Source organism: Seriola aureovittata, chromosome 6 (genome assembly GCF_021018895.1).
Source record: "Seriola aureovittata isolate HTS-2021-v1 ecotype China chromosome 6, ASM2101889v1, whole genome shotgun sequence".
NCBI lineage: Eukaryota > Metazoa > Chordata > Actinopteri > Carangiformes > Carangidae > Seriola > Seriola aureovittata.
Window position 1 is genome coordinate 8,137,766 of NC_079369.1, and position 21,834 is coordinate 8,159,599.

General features: G+C 42.3%; 1 protein-coding gene across 3 annotated transcripts; it reads left to right on the top strand.

Annotated features, from left to right (window-relative positions):
* The first annotated feature begins 1,043 nt into the window (after positions 1-1,043).
* On the top strand, positions 1,044-18,228 carry cbarpb (CACN subunit beta associated regulatory protein b). 3 transcript variants are annotated; one of them, XM_056378856.1, is made up of 11 exons: positions 1,044-1,211; positions 2,225-2,417; positions 3,322-3,394; positions 6,263-6,411; positions 8,415-8,476; positions 10,038-10,200; positions 10,649-10,820; positions 11,254-11,406; positions 11,902-12,139; positions 12,784-12,973; positions 14,065-18,228. In XM_056378856.1, the coding sequence occupies exons 3-11, from the start codon at positions 3,347-3,349 to the stop codon at positions 15,593-15,595; spliced, it is 2,706 nt and encodes a 901-aa protein (XP_056234831.1). In that variant the 5' UTR covers positions 1,044-1,211; positions 2,225-2,417; positions 3,322-3,346; the 3' UTR covers positions 15,596-18,228. The 3 variants fall into 3 exon arrangements, with proteins under 3 accessions (XP_056234831.1, XP_056234832.1, XP_056234833.1); XM_056378857.1 differs by having other exon boundaries at positions 2,228-2,417; XM_056378858.1 differs by lacking the exon at positions 1,044-1,211 and adding an exon at positions 1,268-1,821.
* The last annotated feature ends 3,606 nt before the right edge of the window (positions 18,229-21,834 follow it).

Here is a 21,834-nt window from a genome sequence, read left to right on the forward strand (position 1 = left end):
GTTTTATATTTACAGATCACACATTTACTCTGACTGTCAATCAGTTCACATAGATAATGTTGGGACAAAATCTACCTCCATCCCTCTTTCTCTTCACCTGCACAAGTTTTCACAATCATTTCCCCTTCTCTCCGTCATTCTTTTCCACACTTTCTCTCTCACTCCTCCCTCACCTCATCTTGACCCCTCTCCTCATGGTCCTTCATCACAATTTTTTCTCCTCTCTTCTTCTCTTAACTTCAGCTTTTCTCTCCTTTCCATTCCTGCTTCCTCTCCTGGTCTACAGGGTTTCCTGTCCTGTCCCCGCGCTATCTTACTCATTTCCTCTTACTCAATGACATCAAGTTGAAGTTATAATTATAAATAATGTTATAATAAACTTCATATAAGATTCGGGGCTTTTGGGAAAAGAGCCGCATAAGTTGCCCCCCCTCGCTCCGTCTACGTGCTGAGTCTGTTGAGTCGGAAACAGCTTTATATTCCTTCTTGCTAGGTTTTCATCAGAAAAAAGATTTACAGAACAACAAGGGAAGAATAGTCCAATTAACAAAACGTTTATTCCATACATTTACTGTCTGTTCAAGTAGAAAGCCACTGAACATACACCGCCACTAGATGGCGCGAAAACCATGTGTCATGTTGTATAGGCCTCAGTAGGTAGAGACACACTACTCACATCTGAGACCAAGTTTTTGTTGCTGTATTGCCACTTGTATGGCACCACAGAACCACCACCTGTAGACAGACTAACACACTCGTGAACCTGCACTGCTTGTCCATTTTCTCCTCACCTGCAGGCGAGTGACTGTATAACTAATGTTAAACAAACCAATAAAAGAAGTAAAGGGCACAAAAGAGAATTCGTAAAATTGCTGAAACGGTTCCTATTTGAAAAGGGTGATACATTACAGTTTACATTCAGGGAGACACGTTCACTTGGCACTTCCTCGACACTGACCCTGTTTGTGTGCAGCTGTGAGGACTGACCTGAGCATCTGGATCATCTTGAGAAACCGTTCAAGTCACTCAGCTCTGCCTCACTCGTTGCGTCACGTGGTGCGCCTCTGACTGGGTGGTGGGCGTGTCTTAAACAGTGGGGTTTCATTCATAAATACTTTTAGCTTTAAAATCCACATTAAAGTGTTCACCGAAGGGTTTCATGTTATTGGCTTTGCCCCTCCACCCCTGCATGGACCAGACTAGTTGAGTAGGTGAGTGCTTCCGTCGCTGCATGCCTGCCTGTCTGTTTGTGCAGCCAATTCAAATCGTGAGCTTCCCCTGTCGGTGTCACCGGACTGATGAAAATCATAAGCGCCTGTGAAATATCAGGATGGTATATTTATTTACCTCGCTTCGCTGGTCGGAGTACAGCTGCTTTTCATCCAGTTTTTAAGTTTACAATTGGCTTCATTTCATTACGTAGTGTGATGTGATTTTACATTCTTGCAAAAGATTTTATGAGCTAAACCTCCACAAGGAAACAGCTGCCACTGGCAGAGCCGATGCTCATTATTTTGTTCCGGGGAAAAATGTTGCGGTAGCGAGCACTAAGAAGTGGGATGCTTTCTTTTGTGCAACCATTTCTTAATATAAACAAGTTTTTACAGGGTCCAAAATGAACCATTATTGAGGTAATTATTGTATGAGATGAATTGTAAAAGGCTACTCGAATCGACAACGATACTGTGTATGATACCAGTAATACACCGAAATTTTGTTAAGCACATGACGGGATATGGCATTGCTGGGACACCCATGTCTCACCATCTGCTCAGCCTACTAATCAATACAGCAATCCTCCGGGATCGCAACACCACAGAAGTAAGCAAGTGTTAGGCTAAATAGATTTTTATAGCCTTGATGAATATGTTTATTTTTCCTTTTATTTCTTTATGCTTAACAGAGACAGTTATGTGTAATAGTGTTGCCTGTCATTTCGACCAAAGTGTATTATTTTATTTAATGAATACAGTGAGGCATATTTAGCTTTCTTTCTGTTGCAAGAATTGAACAATGAATATTTTTCATAAATTTTGTCATTCTACATGAAACTGTGTTGAGAAATATAGCATTTTTCTATGACCATCGCCACTGAAACAGACTATATAGGGAAGTCTGTCTTTGATGTGCATTTGTTGGCTGCAGGCACTTATGTAATGTAAAACTTATCCACACAAACAACTGAATAATTAAACAATCATTCTGCTGTATGTACATTTGTTAGCAGCCATGCAGCACTGCCATCCTGTTGCTCCTAGGCCATCGGGCCAGCCCTGAGGGGGAAACACTGCTGCTCAGGCTCAGTCGGCTGGGTGGGCTGGAGTGCTGAGGATGCAGCAAGGGAGCTGAGGAGGAGACTCCCGAACCACAGCCTGACACACACATCCAGCTGCTGCTGCGCACTGCCCTCCATCAGGGTAAGACTACTGGGCTGGTAGAAAGCAGGATGTGGGTACAGTGCTGAAAAGGAAAGCATTCTGGTCACAGCCTGCCCGATGTGTTTCCCGTAATAGTTTTCATGCTTGGACGGTAGATGCAGGGAATTAGACAAGCTTGCAGCAAAAAGCTCAGCAATAGCTTACAGGTTGTGGTGCTGAAGTTGAGTGCTGCAGTGACTGGCAGGCGAGCAAGCAGTGCTGAGTGCTGCTGGCATGTTGCTTCTCCCCTGATGGGTGAGTAGATCTACCCAGGGTGTGTGTGTGTGTGTGTGTGTGTATGTATGTGTAGGCGTTTGGTGCAGCAGCAGTATTAATGGCTATGATCTGTAAGAACAAAAGCATCATATCAGCAGCCGTAGTGGAACTCAGCTCCTGTTCAGTAAGAGCTGATGTTTCTCCCCGTTCTGAGTGTGTGTGTTGTTTGTGTGTGGTCGTGTGTGTGGGAGGTAGATAGACTCTTTGGGCTGATAAGGAAATATTGGTGATGATTTACAGGCAAGATGCTAACATTTGCATCTTCTGGATTCAGCGCATGCGTAGAAGTACACGCCGTACACACATACATTATTTTTCTGCTTCTTCTTGCAGTCTTTCAGGGCCGTTTAAGATACAACCAGATTTTCCTGCTGCAATGGGCATTTTCTACTATATTATACAGAGTAACCTAAATGTTAATTTGCTATGTATTAGTTGACTGTACTGCCATTCTTCATTCTATGTATTCAGAGAAGTTTTATTTTATGTTTACATGCACAGTATATCTGGATTTGTTAATGCAGATCATCTGCAGTATCTTTGGTGGTTAACTCTGTGATTTGATTAACAGCACCAGGAACAGTCATTTCCTGTGTGTGTTTGTGTGTGTGCATGTGTTATCTCTCAGGGGGACCCTCTCGTCAGCCTGGACCATGAGCAATGAGTCTACCGTCTGGAACATCCTACCAAAAAACTCCACAGTAAGTCTGCCTTTCACCACTGGCTTATTTTCAAACTTCCTGTGTGTGTATTTGTGTGTGTGCGTGTGTGTGTGTGTGTGTGTGTGTGTGTGTGTGTGTGTTGTATCCAGCTCAGCACCAGAACCATACTTTGCCTCATATTCTTTTCTGGCCGATTGACTGGCTAATAGAGAACATCCTGACCTGGACCTGAAATAATTAAATCTCTGATCTAATCTCAGTTTTAATTTCCCCTCGCAGAGAAATTACAGTGTGACGTCAGAGTCCAGCGCTCATTAACACTTGCTGTGCATTCTCCCTCATACAATTCAGCATAACACCCCACCTTTAAGATCATTATTGTGATATCCACTATCTGTTATCTTTACATCACCTCTATTCTCCCAACTCATACGCCATCTATCATTTTACTGCAGTTTCAAGCCCCATTTTGTAACCTACATGGGTACAAAGAAACCTGCTTGGAAAACACTATTTTGCTATTACAATTGCATTAATAAGCACAGTTCAACTATTTTCAATGGAAAAGGTAAAACACACAAAGAAAATTCAGACAATTTTATCAGTTTAAATCAAATCAAATCAAGTTAATTTATAAAGGACATTTGAACAACCAGGGTTGACCAGAGTGCTGTACAATAAAATAGAGCAAGAAACACACAACATAGAATTAGCTATCTCATAATCTGAGACAGACATGGAACAGTTTGTATTAAAAACACAAGGGATAAAAGTGGGAGATAAAAGTCTTAGGGACACTCAAAAGCCAACGAAAACGTGGGTTTTAAGATTAGGTAAACTGTTCCAAAGTTTTGAGGCAGCAACTGCAAAAGCCTTATCACCCTTTCCACTTAGCCTCGGCCAAGGGACGGCCAGGAGTAGCTGGGGATGGAGAGGGGGCAGAGGAGCTCAGAGATATATTCTGGTGCCAGGCCATGTAAGGCCTTAAAAACAAATAAAAGAACTTTGAACTCTCTGCGGTATTTGACTGGTAACCAGTGCAGTATGAGTGTGATGATGTTTCTCCTCCTAATTTCTTTTCCTAGTACCAGTTATCAGTCGTTCTGCATCAGCTGTAGTCGGGACAAGGTGGATTGGGTAACGCCTAATAGAGGGCATTGCAATAATCCAGTCGGGAGGTAATTAAGGCATTTGTGACGACCCTCAAATCATTGAAAGAGAGGAATGGTTTGAGTTTTTGATTTGTTTGTCAAATTTTAGGGCTTAGTCAAAGATGACACCAAGATTTTTGGTCTGAGCATGGAGGTGAGGGGCCAGGGATCCTAAAATGTGTTACACTGGGACCAAACCAGACCACTTCAGTCTTGCTATCATTTAATTGAAGACAGTCATTTGCCATCCAATATTTCACATCCTGGAGGAAGTCAAAGAGAGAGCTAACTGAATTAGTAACATTATCACCAGGTTCTAATGGGAGGTATAGCTGAGTATCGTCTGCATAGCCATGATAGGCGATATTGTATTTTTGGAAGATGGAACCTAAGGGGAGCGAGTATAAGGAAAATAAAATGGGTCCTAAAATTTTTATGTAATATATGATATATAATGTACAAACAAACCAAGAATAATCTGAGGTAATGAATTAATTCCACATATTCATTATACTGCAAATAGAAAATAAATTTGTTGACATAAATAAAGCTAACATAATAAATTAAGTAACTAACATTAACATACTAATATGTTAAAGCTTACATAATAAAATACACTGGAGGTGACAGGAGAAACTACATACTGTATACCTATACTTAACACTACTTACATACAAATGTAATTAGTCTATTATTATTTTTGTTGTTGTTAGGAATTGATTTGAACATTGTATTTATTTGGTATTTTCTGTCTGCTTTTTAAAAAAAAAAAAAAAAAAAAAGCCCATGTGGATTTAAGAAAGTTTCTCCTAATGAAGAGGAAGAGATTTCAAGATGGCTCGTTCTCTTTTGATGAAAAATGTTTATGTTTATAAAACGGAGTGCTGTTGTCTGTAGCAATGGAAAGAAGATGCTCTACTGGTGCCTTTTGTGTGGTTAATTCACTCAGCTGCAGTCCTCCCTATGAGAGCTTAAGGTACACTGTAGACAGGTTAATAGCCCTGGCCCTTATTGATTAATTGCACTGTTGCATTTATAGATTCATTTTAGGCAGGCCAACCAACCAGTGGAGCTAAATCAATCTTTTTAGCTGTGTGGTGTTACTGGAAGAGTAAAACATCTGCAAATCTAGTCTGCTGTTGAGGTGCCAGGCGTTTCACGTTGCAAACCAAATGTCTGTGAATGTCTTACACTGAAACTGCAAAGTGCACTCTACTGTACAGTGATGCCTTTCGGGGCAGTTTCCATTATCAGGTATGGTTATACGAATGGCATAATGATGGTATGTGGCTGTATCTTACTACAGACTTTTAATAAACCTTTAATAAAACTTTCCATATTTTATATCTGGGTAGCAAAAATAAGAGTAAGAGGTGAAAACTGTGAGTGAGCTGTGAGCTGAGAAAGGAGCTGCATCAACCATCAGTGAGTGGTTTCAGTGCTTTTATTGTTCGTGTGGGAAGCTTTTTCTTGCCCTCTTACTCTTAAACAAGCATATGTATTGTCCAAACTCAGAACAGGAACACACCTACCTTACCTCCTGCTATCTACTTAACTTCCCCTCACTGCCTACACACAAATTTAGATGAATTAACTTGAAAACACCTATCTATCTATCTATCTATCTATCTATCTATCTATCTATCTATCTATCTATCTATCTATCTATCTATCTATCTATCTATCTATCTATCTATCTATCTATCTATCTATCTATCTATCTAATGATATATTTTTTCCCTCCTTATTACCTCAGGAGATCCCATTTGAGGTCGAGGAGCAGCAAGATGGCTATGTGCTCCTCCTGGTGATCCTCTCCATCTTCCTGGTAGGAACACTGATCTTCATCCCTGTCCTCTTCATCGCCTGCCGTCGCTGCTGTCGAGGAGGGCAATGCTATGACAGGTGCGATGCACAAATGATGTATTACATTTAGCAGTTTGGCAGTTCACCTGACACCCTCGTCCAGAGTTAACTTAAAGAAGAAGTACATAAAGTGCAAAACACCATAAGGAACCAACAGTTGAGGGCTGATAATAACAAGAGCCCTGTAATAACCTAAAGAATGTCTGTAATGTTCAGTGTTTGTTGACACTGTGCCACAGAGGTGTTCATTCAACTCTGTGGCAATGTTGTATTGGCTTTCATTATAATATACTGGTCAACACAATAAAACCAAACTCTACAGCCTTGGAAATTTGCACACACTTAAATTAACACCACTCCTACGCAGGTTCAACAAAAACTAACAATGTTTTTCTTCATAAAGGGGGTTTCGTCTGCATATCCAGGTGCACCAGTGTTGCATGAAAGCACGTGTCCACACACACACACACACACACACACACACACACACACACACACACACACACACACACACACACACACATGAGTACACACAGTTTGCTGACAGACAGATGGCTCCTCCTGAGCTAACATGCAACTGTTATTTAAAGACAAACCGGTAATGACACTGAATGTGTATACTTACATAATAGATAAGGCTCATTACAATTGCAAATGAAGCTAACTTCTTCCTGTTTACTCCACCCAAGTGAATCCCAAACCCATCTTTGATGTGACTTCACTGCCAGACAATACAGTGATCCATTAAACAAATTAAAGCTGTATTGCAGAAAGTGTTAGAAAAAAAAAAGCAACCCCACTCATGTAAGCATGTTAATGCAGCACAACACAGTGCATTCACTCATTAAAAGTGTCAGCTGTGTGAGTGTCAGGACCCTCAGTGGGGCTGTTATGAAAACACCTTGGTGGCAGCACATTCAGCATTCATGCTCACTTATTTGTGATTCATCTGTGTTCATTCAGCAGTAACATGGCTACCCTCAAGTTGCTTTGTCCCTCTCCACAGCAGCACACATTACCACATACACTTGAACGTATGAGAGCTCACCAGCTAGATGCAGATAAACAGAGAGCAGAGGCTGAGCCGTGAAAAGGCGAGGCTTGCCGGGGGAGAGCAGAAGAATCGGGCAGACTGGTACAAATGATGAGTGTAATGAGATTTCATAGCAGCCATCGGCAGTGATTAATCTAGCGTCTCAACCCAGCCCCGTGTGCACACGGTGAATACACACACGCACACACACACACGCGCACATACAAGCGCGGGAAGCAGGAGCAACAGAGGAAATGAAAGACAAGAAGAAGCACAGATCTGGGTGGATGGAGAAATCCCTCAAGTCACTTTACACACACACACACACACACACACACACGCACACACACACACACACACACACACACACACACACACACACAAAACTCATATCTCTGCACAAAGAAATTAGATGGAGAAAAATGACTGGAAGGAGCTTTCAGTTTCTTTCTTCTGCCTCATCAAGTAAATCCTGGGCATGGGATTTAAGAAGCACTATGGAGAATCAACAGCATTTAAAGACATTTAAACAGGAGGGTTAACAGAAAAATGTTACTAAAAGAATAATTTACACTCCATCCCCTAAACAATATGACCTTTATCGAGTATTTTCTCTGTGTCCTTAAAGATGAGGGGAAACATGCAATCCAATAAAGCACCATGCTTTATCCATTCAACAGGTTCCCCAGCCCTGAAGGTTATCATGTTACTGGCAATGATTTAGGCCCTCGCTGATTATGCAGCCAGACAGCCAGCTGTTTAGACAAACAGCATAGTAAACATTCAGTCCTATGGCCTTGTCCTTTTAGTTGTCTTAAAGCTCGATTTTTAAACTGTTGACTTGTATGTGTATGTGAACTCCTGCCAAACAGAAAGGTCAAATAGTAGTGCAGCTGATCACTGTGGTTGCCAGTGTGGCCGTCCGAATCAGCGGGATCTGACAGATGAAAGACAGACTTCGGGGGCAATCATGTCACCATATTGATCTGAATGTTTCTGTGTGCCCCAGGTCCAACGATGACCCTGAGAAAACCAACACCATCTATGTGGAGGAGTCTCAGCCCACCCATGGTAAGAGAAAAATGGACAAAGAGAAAGAGATGTTGCGATAGAGGAACAGATAAAGAGGAGAGTAGCTAAGAGAGGGAGGAGTGATTAAGACAGGAAGGCTGGAAGGACTGGATTGACTGAAGCAGGGATATTTTTTATAGCATCAGCACAAATGTGTAATGTCTATTCCATTACAGTATTGTGATCTCAACCCAATTAGTTTAAGTAGCCGTACCACTCCTGGAACCCATTTTGATATTTTGGGACCACTGAATGTACTCTCCAGTGAAACTTATTTATTAAAAGCCAACTTCAGTTTGGCATCCACCTGCTTTTGTAAGGCTTTTTGTCTTAATTTTTCCAGTCAGCATTTTTCCATATTACCATACTCATCTTTCAAAAAGGTGTCTCAACATCGGATGTTTGATTTAAGTTATACAGATGTGGGTTCACTTTGGATAGACTTCTGTAATATATTTTTGTGGTATTTTATGTTTTTAGTACACTTCGTGCAGTTGAAAGATAACAGGAAATGAGTAGAAAATGGGAGAGTGAGGGAGTGATACGCAATTAAGGTCCGTGGGCAGACTTGAACCGGGGGCATTGCGCATCATGGTCAATACCCTAAGCCCCTACGTCATCAGGGCACTCCCACTTATAACAGACCTTTGCTTGATCTATAGTAATCCTATAAAATATTAGATGAAACATCACCTGTTAGCTGGGCCAAAGTGTATATACAAAATGTGACAAAACAAGACTGAGGATCTACAACCATGCTAGCGGCTCTGTGAGGCTATACTTAGGTATAGTGGCACTTTGAGCTAAATGCTAAATTGCGAGATAGAACAAAAAATCAGAAGTAATTGCACTTCATCCCAAGGGGAACATGAATGTGTGTTGCTAAAGGTAATCCATCCAATAGTTATTGAGGTATTTTACACAAAACCAAAAATGTCAACCTCATGGTGAAGGTAGAAAAAAAAGTCAAGTCACCAACAAAGTCAGTAGGATTCATCATGTAGTAATTATGAATGTCTTTATGAAATTTGGTGCTAAACCATATTGTAGATGTTTCATCCTAACCTTGGGTAAGTGAACATTTTGACCTACTGCTTGATGAAAGTCAGGTGATCAACAAAATCGGTAGGATTCATCCTCTGGGGATGATGAATGTTGTTCAGACTATTCAAGGAAAAATGATCCACTAGGGGTGTAACGACTCTGGTCTGATGTCGCAATACCAGAAGATGGAACCAATCATAATTGAGTGATCCCACCTTAGGTAAAAGTTAGGCTAGCCGTGGTTCAAAATTTGAGGTTCATTTGAAGTCAAACGTGGATTTGGAGAATGGTTGCACACCTACAACCCCAGAACAATTCAGACATCCATAGAGCCACAGAGTTAGCATACCTTAAAATTCTGAACTCTTCCTTTAAATACATTATTATCAATAAGCAACAGGTAAACTCTGAGTGCACTTAAGTCTTTCTTTGCCATCACGTCTTGCTCTTCCTTCCTCCATTTATCCACTTAATTGTCCATCTCTTCTGTTTTGTTTTTCCCTTTTTCACTGGGTAGAAATCACCATCAGGGTGGATGAGTCAGACTGCCTGTCAATGGCCAGCTCTCACGACCAAGAGACAGAGCGATTCCTCTCCACAGGCACCACAGGCCGTCGTGTCTCCTTCAATGAGGCTGCACTCTTCGATCATGGAAAGAAGGCCCAGGAGAAGGGCCGCAGGTCAGAAAGCCAACTCTTATACAGAAGGCCACATTTACAAATCTCTGCTTTTTATTCAGTTTTCACCTCTGATTAATGACCATACACTCCAGCTTTACTGCTTTCTGAGATCAAAGGATGTACATATTCAACTGGGTTCATTTCACTTGTATGCTAGTTTAGGGTTAAGAATAATTCATAATGCATTATGTCTGATGTGGACATAAAGAGCTCTCACCCTTTCTCATTATTTCACTGCCCTGAGCCTGATAAGCAAATTTTTCAGAGGGAATCATTCTCCAGGGCTCAATGCAGAATCCAGAGTAGATGTGATGGGTTTGAAGTTGCATATTTCCCCTTGGCTGTTTGTCTCGCATGCAAGGATATGCTATCAACGGTGCATGCACCCTATGTCTCTACTTGCTCAGATTTTATAGCATTTTATAGGACTTTGTGTTTTGCACCCCAGGTACACTCTGACCGAGGGTGACTTTCACCACCTGAAGAATGCCCGCCTCACACACCTCCACATCCCTCCCCCGGCCCTCAAGATAGTCACCATCCACGAGTGCGACTCAGTCGAGAACACCATCACCATGACAACACGCCCTGTCGCTAAGTCAGCACTTTCCATCTTCCAGGTGACAGCCTTGACCTGCCATTTGTCCTGATGCATCATTAGTCTTGATCGGGGCCAATTACAACATCAATCACTTGGGTCTGTGCGAGAAAATGTATCAGCTTAATGTACCCAAACACAGCGACCAGGGATCCCTTTGCCTGCTCATTTCAACAGGGCCTGCACATTGATTTACCATTCAGGTGAGGCTATTTAATCACTGGTACTGGGCTGTCAGCTGAGGAGGGAATCTGGACTGGAAAACTTACCTTAATACTTTACCTAAATATGAAAACACGCTTTGGAAGTGTAGCAACTAAGCTGCAGTACAGTAGACGGTGTTTTCTCGATTGTGCATAACTGGATTTATTAACAGGGCTTTGCAGAAAAACATGCATGCTCAGAAAATGATTCAAAAGGCATAAAAGTGTACCTTTGTGTGTTCTTTCCCGCAGCCAATGTTGTGCCCCCTTCCACAAACAGCATTGACCAGCCTGAGTGTCAATCCCAGCTGTGCCCTCCCTGGAGATGCTCTCAACTCTGTGGTGGACACCAGCTTCAGCGAGAACACTATCGTGCTCAGCACTAAAGAGCCTAGCTCCAGCTCTGTACGTTACCTCCAGTTACTGTAAAATAAAAAATATTTGTCATCAGGTATTAAATAATTTTGATACTTATGGTGAAGAAATTTTGGCAAGTCACACAGTGATTTTCTTGCTGAAAAGCCGGACATTAAAAAAACATGAATGCAAAAAGCTCACAAGTAGTGAGTGTGCATACAAATCACCTGTAAAAGCTTCATGTTGACCTCGATACTGCTACACAAGAGTAGCATCGAGGTCAACATGAAGTTTGTGGAGTTAATCATTTGTAAAGTGATACATTTTCTTAAGTCAGTCAGTCAGTACACCAACCAGCCAGCCAAGCAGTGAGTCATCCACACGGACATTAGAGGGTCACAGAGCCTGAGGGAGGGCTGACAAGAGTGATGGCTGATGGGTAAACAAGAAAGCCAATGTGGAACATCACTGTCAGAGAGGATTATACACAGACCACCAGTCTTGGCAGGTTTTCTTTCTGACCATTTCTCTCTCTCTACCCAGATTGAGATGATGGGAGCTGGGCCCCGGGGCAGAGGCAGCAGCGTCAGTGTTGGAGAAGGGGCCTCGGTGGGTAGCAGTGCCCCTCCTGCTGGCGGCAGTGGAGGAAGCCAGGGGCCCATGCTACAATTCTTCACTAAACTGCGGCGCCATGCTAGTCTGGAAGGGGCAAGTCCCTACTTTAAGATCAAGAAATGGAAGCTGGACAGCAGCCAGAGAGCCTCGAGTCTGGACACCAGAGGTAATGGATCCTTGAAGTCTATTTCTGTTGTATTATTTTTAGGAACAATCTTTGCCAATGCAGCGAAGAAGTGAAGCGATTCTTTGTGGTTCTTTGTCATAATCATAACTGGAAAAATAAAGCTATAATGTTCATATTGTCTTTCTTATGTGTATTCTTTCTATGTATTTGTGTGTTTAGTATTTTTTGGCAATATTCTCTTGTGGTAAATAGACAGTGGTTAAGCAGGGGGCTCCAGCAACCAACTGTGAGATGCCTCTTGGCTGCAAAGAGTCGGATATACATTCAGACACACACACAGACACACAGACACACACACACACACACACACACACACACACACACACATACAAGACAGATGGCTCAGTGACGCAAGGATTGGTCTTTCCAAGTCAATTTGAGCCCCTGAGTGAATCCTCACTGCCGATCCCCTTCATCCTATATACACACACTCTTCTCCCTGCTCTTCCTGAGGCTCAAGTCTTCTATCACGCCAACTGACCAAAAAAAGATCACCAAATCCCCCTCAGAGACCACAACAGTTGATGGAAGCTTTCTCATGAATTAAGTGTCACTTCACTCCAGCCTGCTGTTACACAACCTGTATAACTCGCTGCTCTCTCCCCATGTTTGGTGTGAGCCAGGCTCTCCGAAGAGAAGACAGTTCCAGCGCCAGCGAGCCGCCAGCGAGAGCATGGACCAGGACGACAATGACGCACACCACATAGACCTCATCCAGTACATCGCCCGCACCCAGGACGTCACCTACTGTCCCAGCCAGCCCACTACACGCCTCCTCTCACCTCCTTCTACACCACCCCCCTCCCTCGGCAGGTATCTTTAATTCCCTTGCCATTCATCCTGTCCACTGCTTTGCTGCCTTGCACTCATTTCTTTACAGCAGCTAGAAATGATAGAAATGTAAGAAATGATTCTCCACCACTTTGCCTTGACATAAAAGTGTGCTTATATAACCTGGTTAAAAACCGCATTGCAAAAAACTCAAAGAGAAAATCACGTTTGAAAACTTCCCTCTCATTGTTTCCACATTAATTGTTTTGCTATGACATTTAATTAGATGAGAACAGTCCACGCTGGCTTACTGTAAATACTAGTTAACTATGATTTGTATGCGATGAACCCTTTAAACAAGAGTTCTTTCAAAACCAATTTCATGATTTGAAGCCAGATGTAGGGGATTCCCAGAGTGCACTTTTTCTAGGAGAGTGGAGTGGAGAATTGGGACACAGGGTTTATATCTGGCATAGGAAACCATTCCATCGCTGACATGGTCTGATAATGTCATGATGTCCGCAAAAGTGCAAGGGTCGAGGTGATTTTGTTGTTTTAAGTTTGCGATTATAGTAATGCAGATTTTTGCAGAATATTAGGTTATACAACAGAAATAACTTCCCTATGTATCTTCTTATATAACTATTTATTTTCTTTTTCTTAATATTAGATTACATTAAATCAGTATTTCCGGGTATTTCCTGTTCATGTTTGCAGATGTTTGTTGTTGAAAATAAAAGCAATTTCTGGGAAGCTTTTTTCCGTGACCTGAGAAATTTGATGATCCTGGCACTTATTTAGTTTATTGCTACTGCTACGTCTCCAGTGATGTTCCATGCAGTATGCATTCTTTAAATTTACTGTCCCAAGTTAAAGCAGGGGATTTCTGAGAAGCACACTTGTTTTCATTATTCAGCTTTTATTGACTTCAGTTTAAGGACATGCAACAGCAGCCATTGCCAGTCATGAAAATCATTCTGTGCACTGTGAACACAGCCATTTCACAGATGAATGTGTTATTTAGGTAAATGCTCTAACACTGACATTTGTTTTGCATGGCTGTTTCGCCCCTCCCTTCTCTCCTTATTTCTTTCATTTTATCTCGTGTCTCCATCCCTGTGTGCACACTACAGGGTAGAGGTAGAGGTGATGGTGGAGCCCCGCTGCAGCCATGGAGGACCAGGGGTGATTGGCCTATCCCCTGATCCCCAAGACGAAGCACTAAGCCTGGCAAGAAGGGAACATGCCGACCCCTTGGACCCCTTAGATCCCCAGGACCCCCAGTCACTTTACAAAGACATCTGGACCCTTCGTGCATCACTTGAACAGTACGCCGCCTCTGATCAGAGCAGCAACAATGACAGGAACTCTGTCTGCAGTGATGCTGACAGTGTGTGTTCGCTGGGTGGACGCACAGAGATGGAAAAGGGAGGACTACCCAGCTACCCATCGCAGGATTTAGGGGATGAGGCAGAGGGTGGAGAGGATGACAAGGGCTTTTTGTTGTATATGGATGAGAGGTTGGAGATGAAGGAGGGAAAAAAGAGGAAACAGGAAAGCACAGAATCAGAGCGAGGGGGCAGCGAAGGAGAAACAGGGACTCGTAAACTGCTACAGATGGACAGCGGCTATGCATCGATAGAGGCTCCATCTCGAGGTCCAGAAGACCTGCGACTCTTTGGGAGCAGCAGCATCAACGGCAGCCCTAAGGACAGGACAGCCCACGAGAAAAGACACCACTTCACCAACGCAGGGCGAAGTGGAACTATTGGTGACAGCTTTGAGTCTCATCTCTTTGAGGAGGAGCCAGAAGATGAGTTGTTGTTGGGTGCCAGTGGAGGAGTTTCCATAGAAACAGGTGCTGGTTCACTGAGTTGGTTCCCATATGGTCAGATGCTCACACCTCGAGATGCTGCGCAACCTGCACCTCAACCACCAACCCTGCACCGACGAGACTACAGTATAGACGAGAAGACGGACGCATTATTCCATGAGTTTCTCCGCCATGACCCTCAGTTTGATCAGCAGGAGTCGCCGCTAAGGAAACACCGGTCCCGAATCCACCTCCGCAAGCAGTGGCAGCGGCACAAGCAGTGGAGCGACCCTGGTGTCAGACACTTCCACTCCTCCTTTGAGAGACAGCGGACCCCACTGCGGAGGGGTGACAGTGTAAACTACCCACTGGACACAAGTTACCACAGCACTCTGCCCCGCATCGTCAGCGCTCCTGACGAGGAGACCAGCGATGGGACCGGCAGCACTCCTGACACTCCAAAGGAACAGACTACGGCCATTGAGGATGAGGGCAAGAATAGGAAGCAGGGCATCACTGTCAGGGACACTGAGGACCACACCCCCTCTTCTCCTCCACCTCCTCATCCCTCCATTTCAGAGAAAGATGAAGGGCTGAGTGACCACCCTGACCTTCAGGAGGACAGCAAACAGTCAGGACTCCCTCCCGAGCCTCCGGACGAGCGCTCGCCCCCTCAGCTGCCCGACTCCTCAGGCTACGGCCCGCAAACCATCACAGCAGAGCTCACAGACAAACTGACTGTTAACCTGGATGAGAGACTGTACACGGGCCTTCGCAGGACCAGAGACACAGCCACTGAGTGTGTGACGGTGACGGCCACACATGCTTCTCCAGACCACAGCCCAGTGTAGCAGGGCTCCACTTGTCCTCCTCGTCAGCCTCACTCCTGCTGATACACACTTTTTTTCTGTTTGATTTGTCTTGCCTCGGTTTAAATGTCTCTCTGTATACAGCTTGAATGGTGTGATCCAGACCCCTGAAGAAACAATGGAATGTATGCTTTAAATCAGTCCATAACTAAACTTATTCTCAGATAATGTTAGATACAGTTGATCCACTAGAAGTGCATCAAGTCTCTCTTTATGCCTGTTAGCATTACTAAACTGTTTAGTGTTGCCATTTTGAAGTTAAGAAATCAAAATAATAAATTAACAGAGCTAACATATCAAAAATGATGGTTTTAGTTATAGCTGTTTGTCCATTTGTTTTTCTGTAGTCTAATTAGTCTCTGTTTTCATGTCTCTACTGCTGTCATTCCTGTCTCTGCTCTCCAGTAAGAGTAAGTGAAGCTGAGGGCCAGTTTGGCCTCTGTACTTGCTGATCCACTGTGAAACCAGGTGCTATTAGACATGAAGAGAACTACAGATCTGGACCTAACAGGTACCTGTCAGCCCTGTCATCATAAGTTACTGGAAAATAAGTTGTTTTATCATACTTATGAGCTAAGAGATTAGTTAGAATATCATAATTAATCAAAGCTATATGAGTCATACTTTACCTGGATGTAGGCCTATTCTGTGATTATCTAGACCTTCTAAACATGTGCGACTGAGACTAGATTCCAAAATATGGAAGAGGTTACTTACATGGAGTTGTTCAGACTGGTTATTTAGATCAGTGGTTCCAAACCTGTGGGTCAGAATCCCCCAGCAGGTAGCAGGAAAGATCTGAACAGTCGTTAGGTTATTAAATACGAATGAGACTAAACAAATAACACAAAAAAATGTATTTCTCTCTTTTGACAAGATCATGTTTATTTTTATTTTGTTTATTTTATTAGGTTATGTCCTTACCAATTAGGCGCAAGTGACGTACCTTTCCCGCGAACATTATTTTCACTCAAAATACAAGCTATTGTAGCAGTTGCTAGGAGCAGTTAACTTTTTTTCACATCAATGGATGAAATACGTTGAGCTGTATTGCTATGTCAGTGTCATCCATGCTTGTTACCTATTTTTGGCCATTTTCTGCCACACATTTTTCACGGATATAGCTAGCAATGTGGGAAGGTGACATCTTTGTCCCGCCTACAAAACTCTGATTGGTCAGTTGTTTCAAACGTCAAGGGAAGCGGTCATTATGGGTCACAGGTAGACACTGCTCCTTTTTAAGGGGCTATAGGCCAAAAAGGTTAGGGGCCACTGGTTTAGACGGATGGACAAGAATAAGGAAGGGCAGAAAAGTTTCTCCCAGAATTATTTGATTTGAAATGGAAAATATCTTTTGATTCTCCTCACTGAGTGTCTCACTGGTCATGATGTTTGTTGGTTTTGACTGAAATTGCTTCTCAGCTATGTGATAAATGTCTTTTTTTATTATTTTTATTAGTTTGTTTACTGAGTTGTAATATATTTTTGTATGTCTGCATTGCTCGAATGACAATGAAAACTGACAGTGTGGCAGGTTTGAAAAGGACAGGTTTTTTTCAACAACAGACAGAACTAGCAGACCAGACAGCCACTAGCTCTCTGGTATGATGGCTCTTTATTAGTCACAGATGTGATAATAATATACGACCCCATAAGCTACTCCTAGAGTACTCTTACTCTAAAAGTAGCTCTGGTCGTCACTGACACTAGAGCAAACTCAGTCTGAGTCTACAGCCATGGGGTGGGCAGTTACATTAAAGCTATTAGACAGGATGGCTGCCCTCACAAACCTTTGGTGTTTATTGAATTTATAAGAAAGGCATGCTTTCTCGTGCATGGGGATCCCAGAACAGGCTTTATTTGTCCACATCTGACATTCTTGTTTTTCCCTCCTCTTCCTCTCTTCTCCTGAGAAAGTTGACAGTGTAGTAGATGCCTCCCTCGGGGGACGAGGACTTCACTTCCTGCCAGCTTATAAAACCAAACCGAACAAAGACGTTATTTGTAGTTAAGTCGACTTTAGTTTTTCTCTTATTTGGCCTCCTCTGTGCGATTAAAACAAACTGGTACTGCCATTCAAATGAAACCACATCAGCACATTATGTCCAGTGGGGGAAGAACATCCTAAGCAGCAGCAAGAGGTTGATTGTAACCCAGTTTCGCTCATGAAGTCTTATTCTCAGAGGGGCTGTTGGGCTTTTCAATCTCTCCCTCGTGCAGTGCGGGGAGCTACTGCAGAATGATGGTGTTGAATATTAATAATAACAAGAAAAGGGAAGTCTTCTTTTCATCCTGTCTCCCTTCCCTTGTTCTTTGAGGTATTTACCATGCAGTAATTTGAAGGGGGTAAATAGAAAATCGAGGGAAAAAAAACATTATCCTCCTCACTTTGTTTACATGCGATGATGATGCTCTTTTCCAGCCTACCCAGATTAGATCTTTCTCTGCTGCTCTCCTCTTGTGGCTAAGTGGAGTCTGAGGCAGAAGCTGCGTTCCTCATTATGGGAACAATGACTTAGATGAAAAGAGGTGAACTCAAATGAGGAGTAAAGAGGATAGTGTTTTTTTTTTTTTTTGCTCTCTCTTTCATGTAGCCCCCTCAAACACACACTGAATCACTACATCACCACGAGGAAACATCAGGGTAAATCAGCACAATTTTGTGCAATTAAATTCTTTTTATGTTGGCACTAATCAGCAGGAAGGAAGTAAAATATTGGTAATCCCCCTCTCAGTTATGACCGTACTGATGCTTCCTTGATGATAATAATTACTCAGCAAATTCGGACAGTTCTGGGGAAAGAGGAAGACAGCTGCATTTCCCACAGATCAAAAGTCAAAATGTCTCAGAGCTGAGTCAGTGCTAGATGACAACACTACAGTAACCATAACATTTCAAAGAAAATGGCCATAAAGGTTGATTATCAATTGGTACATTTGTACAAAGATTCAACTGTGTATAAAAGCACAATGTCACAGGAGCTAGACTCAATCAATGTCCTTTATTAGGCTTAGACAGATACTGTATAGCTGGGGACACTGTGGTAAATGGTGTTTGTATACTAACCAGTAGCCTGTCAAATGCATTGATGCATCGCTGTGTGTAGGTCTGCATGAGAGTTAACATTTTAGTACAAATCTTCATGTTTTCTCAGACTTACAGTACAAAATGATCAAGTCCATAGTTAATGTTCATTTGTTTAAGGCAGAAGTGGAACTATTGGTATGACTAGAGATTTTGTATTTTATGGAATCCACTTTTAAGAGTCATCCTAGGATGCTGTAACTGATGAGATTTTGTGGGATTTATCTCTTTGAAAGTAGAAGTATTTCTGTATTCCTTGCTTGTTAGTAAACTGCGTAATTTCTCAAAGAAAAAAAGGCGAGCTTTCTTAACAACTTTGCTTTTGTTGATCCAAATCTATTGAGCCTTGAGGGACCAAATCAAAAAAGGTGTTATTTTAGGGTTGTTTTTCAATCTGTGAATAAACAAATGAAGCAAAAAAACGGTTCTAACTTGTCTTACTCCAAGGGAATGCTTGTTAATCAAGGCGTGGGAATGGATTGCAGGTAACGTTCCCTCTCATGAATCTCATTTCATTTTTCTCTTTTACTTAGGCTCATATTGATTTCTTGCCTCTCCTTATCATGTCCTCTAAATTAATTGGAGAGAAAAGCCAAATCCAGCCTGTGATCTACAAAGGGAACATCTCACACGACTGCCTTCCTCTTCACATTTGTTAATCTTACCCCTGATCTACGCCTTGCAGGGTTTAGATATAGTTTAGAAAACAGCCAGTGGTGAAATACAGCTATACAATGACACAGCTTTATGCTGCTAGGTGCTTGCTTAATGCCTATGGAAGACACACATTTATCACAACTGGAACTAGAAATTTAAATGGGTTGACAAGGATCGGTCTATGCTAGAACATAAGTTTGCAAGACATGTTGTCCGACTTTGTCAGAAATGTAGGAGACACGATATTGTTAAAATATGGGAATGGGCACACGTTTTCAGACTGTCCTGAACAACATTCATAATGTTGTAATTGGTTGTTCACTTCAGAAATGACAGAGATAGTTGCGTAAATAATGAAGAAAGAGAGTAGTCCAAACCCCGGCCACGCAGCTGGCCAATCATGGCATGATGTGGGTGTGTATGTTGGATAGTCGGTTTTGGAAAATGACAAACACCCACCAGCTCAACGTCGAGAAGATGCGAGGAAAGGGGGTTTCCGACGTTATTCAACATCCGTCAAGCACATTTGATGGAATGTACTGCCCCCGAAACTCTAAACCAAACAGAGAGAAGAGTGACAGCTATCACCAGAATAATTTCATATAATATTTGACAAAGAATTGAACTGAGGAAATTAACCAAAGAATTTGAAAAATTAAAAATCTGACCTGACTATCGTGCTAGTTAAAAGGTTAAGGGATCACCAGAGTCAGACCAGATTCATCCTCTGGGAACCATGAATATCTGTTCAAAATGTCATGGGGATCCATCTAATAGTTGTTGAAATATTTTGGTCTGGACCAAAGTTGTGGACCAACCAGCCAGGGTTGCCACAAAAAACATTTCTTGGGTATTTCTCAATAAGGAGAAAAACAAGAGAAAACAACTTTTAATGAACAAGATGTAACACCTTACAAAGGGTGCAATGACTAATGCAAGAACTACTGGAGGCACAGTTGTGAATAAACGCGTGGGTGTGAGCATTGTGTAAAACAGGACTCCTTTGCATCAATCTAAACCACGTCCCTATCTAACTGATATGGACAGGAAGTGATGAAAACGGATTGATCCAGATTAATATGAAGCCTCACACTTCCTGTACTGGAACACGCTTGTCACAGCAAAGGCCACAGATTGCCAAATTAAAGTCTGCGATGAAGCCAACCCATCACTCAAAACCATAAATCAAGGTCAAGGTGAGGCAAACTGCAGAGTGCTGGTGGATGAAATGGAGACGACTGCAGGGAGGAGAGCAGAGACTGCTGCTGCTGCTGCTGCTGCTGCTGCAGAGAAGAAAGTCACACACACACGTAACAATAACTGAAGTGAAAATATGTCACAGTGACATGGGAGTGCATTATAATCATATTCTTGTGTCCAAGATATTGTAGCTGTTATAGATTAAAAAGTGTTGTTAATTATAAGAGTCGATGAATGATAATTCAATAAAAATGAATGAAGAATAACCAGACAAGCAATAAGAAGAGTCTTCATATAAAAACAAAGTGAGACATTCAACAGGCTTGAGAGTTGCAGTGTGTGTTTCTCTGCCTCAAGCTGTATCATCCCAATTATTCAGTTGGAAAAATACAATTTTCATTACAGCACACGTATGGTGCTCTATGCATAAACTGTCAGTTTACTGATTTAATACACATCACTTTGCACTTCATACTGAGGAACTGCAGGGTGAACAGTACAGTCTGAACAAGCTACATTCCTTCAGTGTAAGGTGAGGGCTTTAGGGAATCTGACACTGAGGTTTTCTGGAAGTGAAGTAGACAGCCATGGTTTCAGACTGCCTCTCTCTACTGTGTTTCATTCTTTTGCATCACCCTGAGCCTTACCCCCATGACTCTTTATTGTCTGTCAGCCAATCACTGAGCCAGAAACCTCGACAGTCAGCCAGTCGGACGATTTTAGAGGGGGTTTCCTTCAGTATGTGAAGTTACGTCATCGTCTGTGCAGTGTGGCAAATCCAGCGAAACATCCTTTGAAGCCATTCACATATCCATGTCCAAGTCTGTCAAAATACCAATGTAGAGTTGAATGAAAACCTCCATGATGAATGAAAACCTCCATGCATCCTTTGAGTCATTACATTTCCTGGGGCCCCAAAAGCACCAGTGTCACTGTCAGTTGCAATGAATTGCAAATTTGCAACATAAAAGCTCAAGATCAACTAAATTCTTCATTATAACATAATCTTTTGGTCCTGTCTTGCAGAGGATCACTATGTTAAAATCTATTTTATATTCCATTCACATTGTGCAATTTCTTAAATATTGTTATTGTTATTGGTAATTAAAAAAAAAAGAAATCTAATATTGTTGTTTATTGAATTTTTCCAAACACGACTTCCCATAAGCCCCTAGACCATCTTGGGTTAAAGAGGTCTACAGGGGAGTGGAGGCACTGCGGCAAGTTCAGACATGTCTGTAATAACAGCAGTGTCAGACAGCAGATTACAGCTGCAAAG

Coding starts and splice junctions, on each gene's coding strand:
- cbarpb (XM_056378856.1), top strand. CDS start 3,347: ATGAGCAATGAGTCTACCGTCTGGAACATCCTACCAAAAAACTCCACA. Junction 6,412..8,414: donor GGAGGGCAATGCTATGACAG/GTGCGATGCACA, acceptor TGTGTGCCCCAG/GTCCAACGATGACCCTGAGA. Junction 10,821..11,253: donor CAGCACTTTCCATCTTCCAG/GTGACAGCCTTG, acceptor TCTTTCCCGCAG/CCAATGTTGTGCCCCCTTCC.